The sequence below is a fragment of the Trichechus manatus genome, unplaced genomic scaffold, assembly GCF_000243295.1.
Source record: "Trichechus manatus latirostris isolate Lorelei unplaced genomic scaffold, TriManLat1.0 scaffold00159, whole genome shotgun sequence".
NCBI classification, from domain to species: domain Eukaryota; kingdom Metazoa; phylum Chordata; class Mammalia; order Sirenia; family Trichechidae; genus Trichechus; species Trichechus manatus.
This window is the reverse complement of record NW_004444095.1, coordinates 6,211,960-6,229,769: the sequence shown is the minus strand read 5'-3', so window position 1 is coordinate 6,229,769 and position 17,810 is coordinate 6,211,960. Positions and strand designations below refer to the sequence as shown.

Here is a 17,810-nt window from a genome sequence, read left to right as displayed (position 1 = left end):
AAAAAAAAAAAAAGGCCTGGAATAAAGTGGTAGCAGTCAAATTAAAAGGAAAAATAAAATGATCCATACCAATAAAAGTTGTAGGGAGAAGAAAGTTGGCTCAGTTTAAGAAAAATATGGAAAATGTGTTAATATGAGAGCTCTTTGATAGTGGAACTTTCTCTCTTAGGCTACAGTAATTTCCCATCCTGAAAGGGCCTCAGCAGGGAATAAAAAAATAATTGACAGAAATGTCTTAGATGGATTGAAGAATTTCATTGTGGGTTGCTGTTTTAGGTTGGGTTTCCCAAATTCAAACCCTAAGATGATTATTCATGTGTAAGTTATTTAGTAAGGAAATGCTCCCAGGGGATATTGGTAAGGGAGTGGATAAACAGGGAAGGGAAGAGGAAGAAACCAAAAAAGTGTGCATTCTCAGACAAAAGGCCCACGGAGGGCTGTATTTCAGCTGGATCTTACAAGAGAACTGTGGCATATGAGTTACAGCTCAGAGGTGTTCAGACCTGAGGCAAAGGAGTTGGTCTTTCATATTCCCTTACCTAAGAGTCTAAGGTACCTTGGCAACACAAATGATTTTTGCTCATCTACTAACCTAAAGATTGGCAGCTCAAACTCATCCAGTGGCACTGTAGAAGAATGGCCTGCAGATGTGCTTCCAGAAAGATTACAGCCAAGAAAACCCTGTGGAGCAGTTCTACTCTGTAACACATGATGTTGCCATGAGTCAGAATCAGCTTGATGGCATCGGGTTTGTTTTGTGTGTGTGTGTGTGTGTGTGTGTGTGTGCGGCTTACCTGAGGGGCATTGGTTAATGACACTGGAAAGTGGGAGATAAAAGCTCCTAGGCACTTCTAAGTATCTGCTTATGTAGATAAAAATGGCTCCCGTTGCCCAAGGACTGTCCTCAAAAGAACTACCAGTGTTAGGTGTTAGAAGTGAAAGCACACAGAAGGAGGAACGGGCACAAAAAGACAGAAAAAAAGATCTGAGGATATCTGAGTGGAGTACCAAAATGGTCTGCTACAGTAGGAATTAGTTGTGATCGCAATGAGTGTTCTGTGCAAAAAGTACAATATGTTTGAATAAGCTTGAGAAATATGTAATTAAAACTAGAAAAAGATTTTTTTTTTAATCACAGGACTTCTCAGAACCCTTCATATGCTAATATACATTGTAAACCTCGAACGGAGGGATGTAAATAATTTTTTTTAATGTCTTTACCCCTTTTCTATATATTTTTTTGGGGGGAGAACATATAAAGGGATTAGTGTTCTTTGGCACAATCATTAGTTCTCACCAATATGTAATTTTGGAGAATAAAGATCATGTCTTACATACTTTGTATTCTCCACAGCATCCAGCAAAGGGACTTGAATATTGAGACGAAGATCTTGGAAACAGAATCCTACAATATACTTAGTATTTGCCATCTAGTTGAATGGAAACAGAGAGAAAGAGATGAGTCAAGGATGACTTGAATGTTTTGAACTTCAGTTATGATGCAAATGTTGTAGACATTGAAGGGAATGGGAAAATCAGAAAGAGGAAGTTTGAGAAAAGGGAGGGAGGAGGACATTAAAACAAAAAACTATTTAAAAAATATATCTAGACTATAAGACATGACTAAATTAGTCAGTGATTGCTGTAATAATTCTGCCTAACAACAACCTCAAAAATCTCAGTTGCTTAAAACAAGAAACTTTTTATTTTTCTTTCTTATAAATATACAGATTAGCTATGGCTCTGCTGGACTTGGCTGGGATCAGTAAATCTGGTCTCTAGGTTGCCTTCAAGTCAGCTCCAATTGTCTTATTCTAGGACTAGCTGCTACTCAAAGCATATACTTCTCATGGTGAATCACTGGAGGACGAAGGTCTTATACAAATCACAGGAACACATTTAGCCTCTGCTCATATTATGTCTGCTAAAATTTCACAGGCCAGAGAAAGTAGAATGGCCACCCCAGCATCAATTTGGAAGGGAAATATACTTTAGTGGAGGTACTATAAATTCATATGGTAAGGGACAGGGATATGTATATTTACGTAACAGGAAGGGATTAAAGAATTGGGAACGATAATCCATTTTACCACAGCTTCTAAATCCTAGTGATTTTGTGGAAGTAAAAGTCAGAAGGCAACTTTGTTTATGACATACACTACATTGAGTGTCCCATAAGTAACAGATTGTATCTGATTCTGTCTTTAGTCATTAGTTTTTGCTTTCCTCCTGTTAATGGCCTCCAGCCTAAGACCAGAGGGGCACACCTGCAGTTGAATGAATTGTGTTTATTACTTATTGAAATGAAGGAGAACATATACCATGGGGAATGACGGGACATCTCAGTACGAGGGTATTAAACCAAACCCGTTGCCATCAATTCTGACTCAGTGGTGATCCCATGTGTTACAGAGTAGAACTGAGGTCCACAGATTTTCCTTGTTGTACTCTTTATGGAAGCAGTTCACCAGGCCTTATAACTCTGCCTAACCTTCAATCCCTCTTGGCACAGAACCTCGGTGTCAGCCAGAGGTGATAGGTTACAGCCTTCTCAGGTTTTTCTTGGGTATGTACACTGTCCTGCACATGTGTGTGGCCATCTGGATTCCCGGGATTATGCAGACTTTTCAAGTTACCCTATGGATATCTTGTTCCCTAGTTTTTTTTTTTTTTTTTTTTTTTTGACTTCTTGCTAGCCCCAACTGGTAATTTTGCCTCAGGTTGCTTTGATGGCCAACAATTACTGCTGACTTTTTTTTTTTTAAGGAAACTCTGGAGAGAGGGCTGTTCACACAGTGACCTCTGAATCAGGTCAGATAAAAACAAGCCTTCAAAATGAGTTTTTCAGCTAGTTGCCAGACGGCACAAAGGGGAGTAATTCTCTGGGGATGGGGCTTGTGGAGAACTCTAAACCTATTCTGCCTCCTCCATTGGCTGCTAGACTAATGGTTTTCACAGCTACCATAATTGAAAGACTTGTTTTTCAAGGGTATTGCAGAGCTGGGGAGAGGCAGATGGTGTTGTTGTTGTTAGGTACAGCTGAGCCGATTCTGTCTCGTAGTGGCCCATGTGACAGAGTAGAACTGCCCCATAGGGTTTTCTAGGTGGTAATCTTTACAGGAACACATCACCAGGCCTTTTCCCGCGGAGTTGCTGGGTGGATTTGAACCACCAACCTTTAGGTTAGCAGCCAAGTACTTAACCATTGCACCACGAGGGCACCTTCAGATGGGATTAAAGCATATTAAAACATCACAAAGTTCACTGTTCTTATAGAGTTCAGCCAATTTTTCTTAAGTAAATACTCAGATTTTTGTAAGCGTTTAGTTAATTTATAAATATTTGAAAAAGTTAATTTTGACAGTTTTTGCTAGTGTTATCTTTACTTTTATAGAGAAGTAGATTTTTGGAGTGCCTTACTCCACCTTTCTGGAAATGTTTTAGTGCCATTGTTCTTAATTTTTCTTAAATAATTTTCCAATCCAGAGTATTATAAAAGTCAGTGCTGTATGTACTCTTTCTAAAACACTTTATCTCCATGATAATGTAGCTTTCCTTGAAATTTTATAAACAGTTATTTTGAATTTGTTTGTTTTTCCTAACAATATTATACTGGTTATTTTGCCTCTTCTTCTTTTAGAATGTGATGTGTTCATTTATTCCACATCAAGTTGGAACCTTTAAAGTGAAGCAAGTAATAGAGATTATTGGTTTAGTGGCAGATGAAAATTTGCAGTCTTTATCAATGAAACCATTTCATCGTATATGTTTAGATTTCAACAGTGTCTGCAAACCTTCCATCAAGAAAGTTGTGATGAAAATTAATCCTGGTATGCTATTGTGGATGCTCACTATTTTTGTTAATATAGGGTTGTCTTAATATATTAATTAATATTAATATATGTTAATATAGTAAATCCAATATCATACAGTGATTCTCACATTAAAATCACCTGGAAAACCTGTTAAAATACGGATTGTTGGCCCACATCTCAGCATTGGTGATTAAGTAGGTCTGTGGTGGGGCCCAATAACATTTCTAACAAGTTTCCAGAAGAAGCTGACGTTGACATTCTAAATATCACACTTTGAATAGTATCTGTCTGTTGTTGTTGTGTGCCGTGGAGTTGATTCTGACTCATAGCAACCCCATATGACAGAGTTGAACTGTCCCATAGAGTTTCCTAGGTTGTAATCTTTATTGGAGCAGATTGCCAGGTCTTTTCTCCTACAGAGCCACTGGTGGACTCAAACCACTGACCTTTTGGTTAGCAGCCGAGCTCTTAACCATTCCGCCACCAGGGCTCCTCTGCACTGGTTTAGTTAACTATAAAAGTAATGAAATACTGTAATTCTTTTTTGTTTTATTCTTTCTATTTTTTTGTGTCTATAGTATAGTTTTATAATATACCACTTTTTTAAAATTGTTGTAAAAATATAGATAACAGAACATTTGCCAATTCAACATTTTTCACGTGTACAAATCAGTGACACCAATTTACATTGATCATGTTGTGCAGCCATCACCAATATCCATTGCCAAATTTTCCATCCTTATAAATAGAAGCTCAGTGTTTCCTTTTTCTTGCTTTTGCTGTTTCATCTCATCCTCAATTATCTTTTATACGTTGAGCCATATGAAATTGCTGAAATTCATCTCTTCTTAACCTACAAAAATCTCAGTTTCACATGGCCAACCTAATTCTTCAAGTCACCAAGTAATTTATATATGCATGCATTATGTAGCTAAGTTATAAGAACTCTGTTTTATGTAGAGCTGTTTATTAAATGAAGCCTTTGTATTTTATCAATGTATGTGCTTGTTTTGGAGCTAAGCATTTAAGTTAGAACCAATGGTCTATTGTACTAATTAATTCATGGATATTGGTGGGAAACGGAACTTCAAAAAGCTTTATATAAGCTTAATATTCTGTTCTTTAAAAGGTATATCACCATTGGTCAGTAATCCAACAGGACAGTTTGTGGTCAAAGATTTTGCGAAGTGCAAAGACTATGCACCTGTAGCAATGCTTCAATCAGCCAAGGCATGCATTCACAGTCATCAAGCAAAAAAAGAGACAGTGAAGGACGCACTGATAGCCTTTCCCAATGATCGAGCTGCAAGTATCAGGCCTGGAGAACAGGACAAACATTTCAGGTAATGTACAATAGTTAAAAATCCAAAACTTTGAAAGATGTAATGACCGACATGATATGCAGAAGTCTCATCAGATCTACTTTAGCAAACTGATGATGGTAATAATAATAATAATAATAAAGTTTTATTTTCTCACATTTTTAAATGAAGATAGATGGTTGTTGAAGATCTTTTATTTGCTTTATCTAACCTCTCTTCATCTGTATTGAGTACTTGCTAGGAAGTGAATATTTTACCAGATGCTTTTTAAAACATGCTGTAGACAATTATAGAAGAATGATGGAAAAACCACTTTTGAAAACATAGCAAATCCTCAGTGTAGTTATGTTCATTAAGTATGGATTTATCTTTCTAAAACACACACACACATTTAAAATTGTGAAAAGCCAATCATCATCTTTGTCATCATCATCATTATCATCATCACCATCATTATCATCTTTGTTCCACCCCTTGCAAAGACACATTTCTAATAACTTTTCCCAAATTGAACTAACCACCCTTCCCCGATAAAGACCCATAGTGGTGTTAAACTTCTATTTTAATTTATCCAAGTCTCAAAGAAATGACTACATTGCCAGTGGTTAGGGAAAAGTGACCCAGGCATCCTGACACTTTTATCTGGGTCTTAATGCCAGGGATGGTTCTTACACATCAGAAATGGAAATGAATTTCTTTTCTGCCTGCTTGTATGCTACTAGTTGTTGTTGTGTGCCAGTCGAGTGGATTCCGACTCGTAGTGACTCTACAGGAGTAGGGTTTCCTAGGCTGTAATCTTTACTGGAGCAGATCACCAGGTCTTTTCTCCCATAGAGTGGGTGGTGGGTTCAAATGGCTGACATTTTGGTTAGCAGCCTACCACTTATGCTCCTAGTAGACTGTCTAGATTTGGTAATGGCCCCAGGCTTTCTCTGCTTGCCTCTTTCCCTTTGGTGAATCATTTTCTACAATATCACTTGATTTTTAAGCCATAATTATTTTATTATCCACAATGGAAAAATTCTGTTTTTTTAGTAGTCAGTCTTATTATTTTATTTTACAATTCTGTCCGCAACAGGCTTGCTTTCTCTATCTCTTTCTGTCTCTCTTTTATTCAACAAGTACCAAAACAAAACAAAATGCACAAATGTAAAAATCACCCAGACTACGTGTTAAATAAGTATATAGCATAAGAATGGAAAACTTATTCCTTCACTTGGCTCATTGCACCACATCCCACCCTGCAGAGATAACTACTAAAAACAATTTTTCAATTTATCTTTTTCAGCTCTTTCTTATGCTTATACAAATATGTCTCTGTGAGGATAATAATTCAATATTCACATTTTATTTCTGTCTAAAGTGATATTAGTTACATGGCCTAAAAAATGTCAGAATTCTTTTTTTTTTTTTGAAGAAGGCTGAGCATTTCCAATTTAACTCAATGAACTCTTTTCTGTGAAAATAAAAAGGCAATGTTTAATCCAGTACTTTTTTAGCTACCATTTAGTAACTTTAATTAATGAAATTTTATAGCATGTCAAATTGTTGGTAATTGTAATTGCTATCTTATTTTTAATGCATTTTACCTGTTTAATTTTTGGAGAAGAAAATAAGATAGGAAGTTTTGTCTACTTTATGCTCCCTTAGGTATGCTCTTTGCTTAGAACAGTGTCAGGCATATAGTAGGCACTCAGTAAATGATTATTGAATAAATCAGTGAAGAAAAAATGTTTTATTTATGTAGGAATTTTTGTCCGTCTTACTTTGTATATTTTTTTAAAAAATCAACTACTCCAAGCTACAAAATTATTTATTAATGTTTATTCTTTAAAGAGCTGATAACGACTTAGATGTATTAATAGCCAGCTTTTTGTCACTTAAGGCATTTACTACTTCTTTCCATTACCCTCTCTTTTTCTTTATTATAAACTTTAGATATTGCTAGATTCTAAAGGTGGTCAAGGCTCCCAGAGAATGAAGGAAAATTTAAATATCAACAACTACCTTAGAATAACAAAGCATTTATTTCTCTTTCACTGTCTGACTTTTTGAAAGACTTTAACTTAGTTAAAGCAGTTTTACTGTAAGCATTGAGGAATTGTTAAAGGGAGAAATATTAGATTAAATTTCATTTGACTCTGAGACTAATAGTTTCATACATATGAGTGAATTACTGAGGGTGAGAATCTCAGTGATTATCTAAATTTGCTGAACATGAAAGTAGACCAAGGCCAGACGGCTTGACTAATTGTACTTTTTCTTATTGAAAATACATAGTGGGTAGAAAGGAAGGGATGAACAGAGATAAGTGAATATGAGATATGAAGAAGTTTGCAGTTACTTTATAGATTGATTTCCCTGTAACATTTATTGTCAATGGTTGTTTCACATACATTGTGTAACAAAGGGATTCATTATTCTATTTTTTTTTTCTAATTTTGATCACAAAGATTTAAAAGGACTTAATTTTTAGGAAACATGAATCAAATTCAGATCTAATTCTCAGAAGTTCCATCTCTCATCTACAACTCTCCAAGTTACTTGTTTGACTAATTCCCCAAGGGTAAGTTTAGGGTAGGCATCATTCTATCTGCATGGCCTTAAGAAGAAGGAATTTTTCTCTGCTTTGATGTTGTTGTTATTTGCCAGAGAGTCTATTTCAGCTCCATGTGTGCAAAGTAGAACTGTTCCATAGGGTTTTCAAGGTTGTGACCTTTCAGAAGCAGATCATGAGGCCTGTCTTCCTAGGCGCCTCTGAATAGTTTCCAAGAACCAACCTTTCAGCACTTAAATATTTATGCCACCCACGGACTCCTTTTCTCAGCTTAGATTAAGATAAATTTAGATCTCACCCTAGTTATAGACTCAAAAATGTCATGAAGACAAGGACTAGAGTTTGCCCTGTTCACCATTCTCTGCCCAACACCTGGTTTAGAGCCTTGCTAGAGGGCATGCAATAAATACTGATAGAACAAAGTCATATGTATATATACATATTAACATGGCTTGCTAATATTTTAGGACAATTTTCACAAAAATACCAAGATACAACTATGTGGATCCTGATTTTGCATATACTAAAATTGAAGAATTAGAAAAGAGAGTACATCAAAACTACTATGAAAAATATATAAAATATTTAAGATCTGTGCGCCTGCAGAAACAAGCAGAGAGGTAAATTCACTTCTTCAAACAATAAAACAATAAGAAACAGATAATTGTGCCTGTTGTTCTTAGTTACCATCCAGTTGGCTCAGACTCATGGCAACCTTATGTATAACAGAAGAAGACATTGCCTGGTCCTGTGCCAATTCCATGATCTTTGATATGTTTGAGCCTATTATTGAGGCTGTTGTGTCACCCCATCTCATGGAGGGTTTTCTTCATTTTTGCTGAACTTCTACTTTACCAAATATGATGTCCTTTTTTAGTGATTGGTTTTTTCCTGATGATGTGTCCAAAGTAAGGCAAGCTAAGTTTCACCATCCTGCCTTCTGAGACTGATTGTGCCTACAGAGCCAGTATTTTTTTTTCTTCTTAATTTTTTATTTTTAGCAATTTAAGTAGCATTTTAATACACAAAATAAGCAAAACATTGAACTGCTCTAACCACAATAATTTTATTTGTTACGTTCTGATTTGCACATATCTTAGGTGGGTTTTCCTGGAAGCAGATCCTGAGACAAGAATTCCAGTGCATGAGATTTTTGTAGAGTGTGCTCTCAGGAGAAATGCCTACAGGACAAGAGAAGCAGGACAGGGCAGGGGAGGGAGCTGAGGAAGCATATGTTTCAAATAAAGTTTACCCTCAGGACAGTCCCCAGGTTCTCTGGATCAAAAATTATACTACATAGTTCTTATTCTTGCCTTGAGCCAAAGTGGTCTGTCTTTTGTATTTCGTATTTGTCACTGACTGGTAGCTACCCCTGGGTGTGGTAGGGGTGGACATAACTTCCTGAATCAAATATTTGAGAAGGGGCTTCCCTGAGCAGAGAACAATTTTCTGCAGATAAGTGTACCAGTCTGGTTAACTGGATCTGAGTGGGGCACCAACAGCATGAGCTACAGGGAATATTTAGATTTACAGACATGTTTTCTATAAGATTTAACCTCAGTTTATTATCATTATTATTTTGATAGGGAATCCAGGTATCCAGCTGATGATCTAAACATAGGCTTACAGCCAGCATCGGGTCTCAAGTCACCGTCACTCTCAGAATCAGACATAGAAGATGAGACATCTTCAGCAGAATGTCAGATCAAAAATGATAAATTGCTAAGTACCAGCAATATAGCATCCAAGGAAGCAGAATCCTTGAGAAAAAAGGCAAGTGCACTATTTTACATTTGTGTTCTGCTGCTAGCCAAAAAGTTGGCGGTTCAAACCTACCAGCTGCTCCGTGGGAGAAAGATGTGGCAGTCTGCTTCCATAAAGATTACAGCCTTGGAAACCCTATGGGGCAGTTCCACTGTGTTCTGTAGGGTTGCTATCAGTCGGAATTGACTCGACAGCAATGGTTTGGTTTATGCCACGAGAATTCTTAAAACGGCCTTTGCTAATATTGAACAATTAATATTAACGTTGGGGAAAAATTGTGTTTTTTCACAGGTTCTCAAAGGACTTAAATCGGAACCATCCACGCCCCAAGAAAAACAAGATTGTAGCTTAATTTTGACACCAAAGCAAATTCATCAAGTAATCGTTGGTAAGAATATACAGAAACCAACTACAGACTTTTTTTTAACAGCTTTATTGAGATATAATTTATATTTCATAAATTTCACCAGTTTAAAATATGCAAGTGAATGAATTTTAGTGAATTTACAGAGTTGTGTAACCATTATCACAGTCATATTTTAGAACACTGTCGTCACCTCAGGTTCACATTCTCTAATCTCACCCTCAGCCCCAGACAACCATTAATCAACTTTCTGTCTCCATCAGTTTGCTGATTGTGGACATTTCATATAAATGGAATCATAATTATGTGGTCTCTGTGCTTTTTTTACCTAGCATAATGTTTTTGAAGTTCATTCATCTAGTAGCATGTATCAAAACTTTGTTTCTCTTCCTATCTGAATAGTACCCCACTTTATCGATACACCACATTTTGTTTATCCATTCACTAGTTGATGGACATCCAGTTATGGGCTATTATTATCAGCAGTGCTGCTACAAACATTCACATAAAAATCTTTGAGTGAACGTATGTTTTCATTTCTTTTTGTTGGATTTCCAGGTGCAGAATTGCTGTATCGTAATAGTAAATTTATGTTTAACTTTTAAAGAAACTGCCATATGTTTCCAAAGTGGCTGTGTCAAGTTAAAATCCCACCAGCAATGTCTAAGGGTTCCAATTTCTCCACATTTTAACCGACACCTGTAATTGCCTGTCTTTATGACTATAGCCGTGCTAGTGGTTCCCCATGAATCTGAACTGACTTGAGTTGCCTTGGCATTGTTGTCAAAAATCAATTGGCAATATATGTCAAGATTTATTTCTGGATGCTCAATTCTATTGCATTGAACTGTATGTCTATCCTTATGACAGTTCTACACTGTCTTGATTACTGTAGCTTTATAATAAGTTTTGAGATTGGTAAATGTAAGTCCTCCAAATTTTCTCTTCTTTTTTATGATTGCTTTAGCTATTCTGGGTCCTTTGCCATTCCAAATAAATAGGTATAATCTTATCAAGACCTACTTTGGCTTTATTGTTCTCCAGATCTCCTTGTTAAATTTCTGGCTCCTCTGCCAATGTATTGCTTGCACCGACTAGTATGGAGACCTCAGATCATGATGCTGGCCTTCCCTGAATTTTTGCCACTGAGTTCACTATTATTTTTTGCAATACCCTCAGGAATGGAATTTTCCATCCTCTGCTCCAATTAAAGTTAGCCCCCCCCACCTCTCTAGCACTTCTGCACCACAGAGGTGGGTATGGGCAATGAAAATAGCACTTGGCTAAAACTCTACAGACGTCCACTGTTCTTATGGAGGGTTAGTAGATATTCTTAAATAAATGCTTCTCAGTTTGTTGTGTGCTTTTAGTCAATTTCCAGATTGTTTAAATGGTTGTTTTTGACAATTTCGTCCAGTTTTATATTTTGCTTTCTGAGAAGAAGATTTGCAGAGTTTCTCACTCAGCCATTGTGGAATTCCCACCCCAGGGGCTTTTAAAATATGGTAGAGCTTTATATCTGTGGGAGAAAAAATTGTACATTTTAACTTGAATTCTGTAAGATCCTCTGCTGATTTTGCTTCAGTTTCATACATGCTACACTGCCAGATAATAATCTCATTTAATCTGTGTTAAATTCAGTTTATGTGTAGCATAATGTGGAGATTTGAGACTTAGACCTCTGGGTGTTTGTATATGTGTGTGTGTGTGCACACGCATGAACAGACTTAGCATGTTTGTTTTATAACAGAGTAGAAAGGCTCTGTTTTTGAGTCTTTGATTCTGCAGCCTACTAGCTCTATGACATTAACGTTTACTTCTGTGAGCCTCAGTTGTTTCATCTGTAAAATGGGTAGTGGTAATATTGCATAACTCTATGGAACAGTTCTACCCTGAAACACATGGGGGTCGCCATGAGTTGAAATACACTCCACGTCAGCTGGTTTGCTTTTGGGATTTAGGTTAGTCACGAGAACTGAGTGGGATAATGCAGGTAAAATTCTTAAAATAGGATCTCACACATAATCGTTGCTAAGAAAGTGTTTGTGAAAACGCTTCTTCCATGCAGTGAGTATGTTACATTAGAAAATGCTTAATGTTTAACTTTCCATTCCTTTATCCATTCAGTCATTCAACAAGTGTTAATAGAATGCCCACCATATACTGGGCATAGTTTTAGGTGCTGGGGATACGGCAGTGAAAAAAACAGTCCAAATCCCTGCTCTCATAGAAATTATGTTTAGCTGGGGTAGGGGTGGGGATAACAAACCTGTTTGTTTCTGTGTATCACTGGAATATATAGTAAGAAGAAAAATAAAGCAGGTTAAGGGAATAGGGAATAATGGGGTATTTTGTGGCAGGTCTATTTTATACCATATTGTTAGAGTCTCTGAGAAATATGTTTAAACAGAGACAGATACTTGTGTGAAGTGAAGGTATGAGGCGTCTGGGCTGACCGTGAGTTAGGAAAACAAGAAACAGTTCCTCCTTAGCCTTGCAAATATGTTACACAATCTCCTTCTTTAGGTCATTTTCACCAACCCTATTAAAGGATGATTACCAGTTGCCATATCGACTCCAACTCATGATGACCCCCTGTGTGTTAGAGTAGAAATGTGCTCCATAGGGTTTCAATGGTTGATTTTTTGGAAGTAAATTGCCAGGCCTTTCTTCCAAGGTGCCTCTGGATGGACTCAAACCTCCAACCTTTTGGTTAGCAGCTGAGCATGTTAACTGTTTGTACCACCCAGGGACTCCCAAAAGATGCTTAGGGTTAAATAAATAGTGGCTATACTGGTCTGAAGAAGTTTCCATTTTATTCTAGGCAGGATTGGGGTGACTGTGAGGGAGAGGTGGGCAGAGGATGATTAACTGGGATGAATGGGCTGACCCTCTCCAGGGAGAAACCAGCATGCAAAACTCTAAATACCAACTATGATGTTATCTTGACTAGAGGAGATGTCCAAGGAGGTGCAAATCCAAAGGCCAGGCAGGGGGAGGTGATTAAATACCTGGGTGGCAGTCACTTGAGGTGGCTAGTTGGTAGTCAAATTGTAGATCAGTAAGGACTATGGGAAATGTCAAAAGTTAAGTCTGACTGTGAGTAAAACTGTTGGGATGGGCTGGCAGAGGGAGTCAGAGTCCCCCACCCGCTGATTCTGGATGGGAAATAAGACTCAATGCCCTAAGAGCTCCGGAACTCGTTCTCCCCTCCTTTCTTCACCTAGTATCCTGTGTATTTTACTAATGGCCCTATGGGGACAGGGCCCCTGTCTGAGTTTACAAGGTCCCTGGGTGGCAGAAACGGTTTGTGTTCAACTACTAACCTAAAGGTTGACTGTTTGAACCCACTCATTGGTGCCAGAAAAGAAAGGCCTGGTGAGAAAACCCTATGGAGCTCAGTTCTAATCTGTAACACATATGGTTGCCATGAGTCAACTCCATGGCAACGGGTTGGTTTGTTTGATTTTGGACATAATAATTCTTGTGGATGGGGAGAGGGAGCTTTAGAGTATGCAAATTCATGTGCTGAGATGAGTTATAATGACCATTCATAATTTTGCCACATAATTATCTGTATAATTAAAATGCATTTATATAGAATTTTAGTAAATAATCTCCAAATATCAAATTATGATCATTTAGATTAAAAAATCTTTGGTAATACTTTCTGATATTCTGATCAATATTTTTTGAAGTATCAGTTTTTTACAACTTGATTGATCAAAATATAGTATGAAAGCTTGAAAATAAATGGTTACATTTGCCTACATTAAACTTAATGACTCATTTTTCATTCTTTCAGGGCCCTCGGTCCTTAACTTTGGTGATGTTTGTGTAAACTCCACAAGTACTCATCCACTGCATATTATTAATATGCTACCTATACATGTTTTGGTCCAGTTAGATGTTAATTTGGAAGAACTTCAGAAGACCAACCAGCTTTCATATGTGATTCCACCTACAACCAGTACTTACATTTCAATGATATTCGAATCACCCATCATTGGAAAATTTTGGAAGTAGGATTTATTTTCTAATTTCTATTTGCTGGAAATCAGTTGTCCTTTAGTAGCATATGTATTTATTGGTTCCCAAATAATTGTAATATGTATGGTATTTGGTCCCAAAACATAGAAACTACGTGTGTGTGTATTTATAGATTCATATTTTGGTGGTAGTCTAATTACATTTCATAATTATTTTTTGAAGTGTTGCATACTATGAACTAATTGCAGATATTAATCAATATGACTTTTTTTACCTGTAAAAATTATATAATTGCAAAATAGCTTTAATCAGTTAATTTTGGATGCTTTTGCTGTGTTACAGGTCTTTCACCTTTACTGTGAACAAGATACCTGGTGGGCACATCCTAGTGATGGCAGTTGTCCAGCCAGTAAAGCTTGAACTATCTTCTAATGAGCTAGTATTGAGACCACATGGTTTCACGGTGAAAACATGTTTCAGGGGGACAGTTAGGTTGTATAATCGTCAGAATTATTTTTCCAAATTTAGATGGCAATCGGTGAGCAAAGAAAGAGGGACGGCGTTTACCATTCGTCCTTCTAAAGGTAATGGTTTATTTTATTTGATTTAGACATTCATTATTCATTCATTCATTCAGGTGTTAATCATTTATTGAGTGTGTACTATATAAAGGTGCTGAGAACATTGAAGTAAATCAGATACGGTCATCAGGAACATATATTTTTAAGTACATATGATTTGAAAATGTGGATCCTGATGGACAAAGTGATTTTTTGTTTAGTTTTAGTTTGAGAATGATGATAAGTTATGATTCAGAGTGGCTTCTATTTCATTATATTGTGAATTCTTTTAGGAGGATCCACAAATTCTTTATACTCAATACAGTTATTAAAAATCAAATTCTGAACTTAATAAAACTTTCATTTAAATAAGAAAAATTTAATTAACATAAAACAATCTTAGATTTACTGTTTTTGATGGTCCCTTATGTTTGTTACCCACACTCTTAACCTTGCTTCTGTTATTCCCTGGAATCTATAATTCAACATACTGTACACATTCTAAAACTAAGCCTTAGTAACTGCTAAACTGTGACTTCTCTAGCAGCCTGTCAAATTCAGCAACTGTAAATGTAGTGTGCTCTGAGGTCTTCATGAAGACACTAGCGATCATTTTTAAAAACTTAAATGGCAAGTTAGAGGCTAAATGATCAATATGACACTTTCATTTTATGTGACTATCATGTCTTTCCTGATAGATGGAAAGATCTGGATCTTTGTATCTGCAGTACTCATGTGGTGCTTTATAATCAGCTGAAGTCCAATTATATATGAGTGGAAGGAAGGCAACTCTGGAATCAGACAGACCTAATTCCAAAATTCATCTTAGCTTCTCAGTAGCTTCGTGATCTTGAGCAAAGTACTTTATAAACATTAGTTTCATCATCTTGTAACATGGAGAGAATAATATATTTTATAAGGGTGCTGAGAAGATTAGAGTCCCTGGGTGGCACAAACAGTTAATGTGCTCAGTTGTTAACTGAAAGGTTGGTGTTTGAGTCCACTGAGAAGTGCCTCAGAAGAAAGCCCAGGTGATCCATTTCTGAAAAATCAGCCATTGACAACCCTATGGAATGCAGTTCTACTCTGACACATATGGATGGGGTTGCCATGAATCGGAATTGACTCAATGGCAACTGGTAGTGGTGGTGGTGGGTGTGAAAATTAGATATATGGGAAACTCTCTTCTGTAATGCCTGGCAAAGAGTAGGTGCCAAATACATGGATAGCTATTTGATTATGGAATTTTTCTAATTCTATTTTGATTTTTTTATCCTGAAAGTGTCCTCAGAATAATAACCTGTCATTTGTCTTGTCACTTATCCCCATTATCAATTCCTTGCTCCCTCCTCCCCTCTCTCTATTTCCCTCCATTCTCTGGTACCCTGACCTCTTTATCTCTAATTTAGGAGTAGTCATTATTTGGGGTCTAAATAGACTATGATTCTGGTGACAGAGGAGTCTTATTTGTAGACATCTTGCCTTACATGTATTTTCTTGTGAATATCAGTCTTTTCCAAGTCAAGATTTTTATATAACTATATAATTGTTTGTGAAAAGGAGCTGTATAAACAATCTTAATCATTAATTTAAGTTCACTTAATTTTAGCGTGGCTGCATAAGCGGAGATGCTAACAAATTCAGCAAGTGGAAGAGCAGGACTGTCCCTTTATTAGGGTTGGAGATCCCTGGCATAGCTATGTATAATTTTATTAACCTGTATTGATTTAGCACAATACCAGATCACAAATTATTTATTCAGCATTCAAGATCATTAATATTTAGCATGTTCATTTGACGAAGCTTTTTTTTTTTTTCATTATTACTATTGATAATACTAGGTCGTACCGAATCTAGAGAAATGCTGAGACAATCATCAGAGAAGAAGGAGAAAGGATTTCTGTGTATTTCAGAGATTCTATATAACCCTTCTCCAGTTTGTTTAGGTAGTTATCAAATGGTGGTAGCTGTGTTCCCTACATTCCAGCTATAGGTTCTGATCAACTACGTGATAGTGCACCGAAGTGTCTGAAAAGCACAGCACACACTGGCACTTTTCCTTGGATTTCTCCATCTTAGCCAGGCCTGAATGGGCTGGGCTTCCTTGTGGGGGCCATGGAAAGGCAATAATGATGCCTAAATTATACAAAATATAATTGGAATTGCAGTATTATAAACCAGAGGACCAGCTATGTTTCTCATGGTCTTTAGAACTCTTACAAAGGCAATTCTAGCATTTATTTTATTTTCTCTGGGTTGCTCACCATAGAGCTTACCTTTTTTTTTTAATCAAAGAATTAATCCTCAAAGCATGAAGAAACAAAGACATTTAATTCCAAATAAAATACTTGTATGAAAAATACCATTAATCTTTAAGTACTTTTGAATTTGTATTTAGAATACAAATGATAATGATACTCAAATCCATTTTATATAGCATTGAAGAAACTTTGTATAATTTATATTATTTGCATGGATTTGCTTATGTCATTTTTTGATGCTTAGAATATTCATATAATAATTACATACTTTTACATTGTTTTTACCTTTGCATAGATAGAAAGTGGCTTTTTTGCCAAGCTCTTTTTTTTAAATATCCATTCTGGTATATTGGTTTTGTGTCCTGGATAATACATTTGATCTTATGGCTCTCTCTAAAATTTTTAAGCTAATATGAATATCTGAAATCAAATTTTATATTGTGTCTGTCTTTTCTCTTTTAGGTGTGGTGTATTTTGAATTTGTGCTTGGATAATGGATATTGTAAGGGGAGAATGTAAGAATGGTTGGTTTTGTAAGATAGAATTGGCTTCTACATTGATTTTTCCACTAGGTATAGTTCAAAACAAAACAGACATCCCGGTTGTCTTTGACCGTACTGAATGCGAGTCCCTCAGTCCTCAAGCTGTCTTCAGTCAGTTCACTCTCACCTTCTTTCTCAGTTCTCTCACTCCTTGGCCATGTTCAGTACCTGCCCTATCAATCCTGGCCTTGGGTCAATCCAGCCATCCAGTTTCTCTCCCCTGCCCCCGAAATACATAGTATTCTTGGAGAAAAATATATAGCTATCCTAACTGGAGGGGAAAAATTAACATTGTTGTTTTTCCACCAAAGCTGAGTCCTCAGCACTGGCCTATAGTCAATCCTTGTACTGCTCTAAACTCTTTTCAGGGGACTCAGATTTCACAATAAAAACCAAAAAAAAACCTTGCTTTCAAGTCAGTTCTGACTCACGGTGACCCCATGTGTTATAGAGCATAGGGTTTTCTTGGCTGTAATCTTTACAGAAGCAATTTGCCAGGTCTTTCTTCCGTGGAGTCACTGGGTGGGTTTGAACCACCAACCTTTAACTTAGCAGTGAGATTTCATAATCTGTGGTACTAAATCATTGTCAAAGTTGCTTCCCATCACAGCATTCTCCACAGCCTCCTCTCTTCC

The 17,810-nt window shown here is 36.6% G+C and overlaps 1 protein-coding gene across 1 annotated transcript in view; it reads left to right on the top strand.

Moving 5' to 3' along the window:
• Positions 1-17,810, top strand: part of CFAP47 (cilia and flagella associated protein 47) — a 431,188-nt gene that overhangs the window by 35,394 nt on the left and 377,984 nt on the right. The window contains exons 9-15 of the mRNA XM_023740562.1: positions 3,641-3,830; positions 4,945-5,158; positions 8,162-8,314; positions 9,281-9,467; positions 9,750-9,846; positions 13,628-13,844; positions 14,155-14,396. Coding sequence (XP_023596330.1) covers positions 3,641-3,830; positions 4,945-5,158; positions 8,162-8,314; positions 9,281-9,467; positions 9,750-9,846; positions 13,628-13,844; positions 14,155-14,396 — 1,300 coding nt within the window. The remainder of the gene's footprint in view (positions 1-3,640; positions 3,831-4,944; positions 5,159-8,161; positions 8,315-9,280; positions 9,468-9,749; positions 9,847-13,627; positions 13,845-14,154; positions 14,397-17,810) is intronic.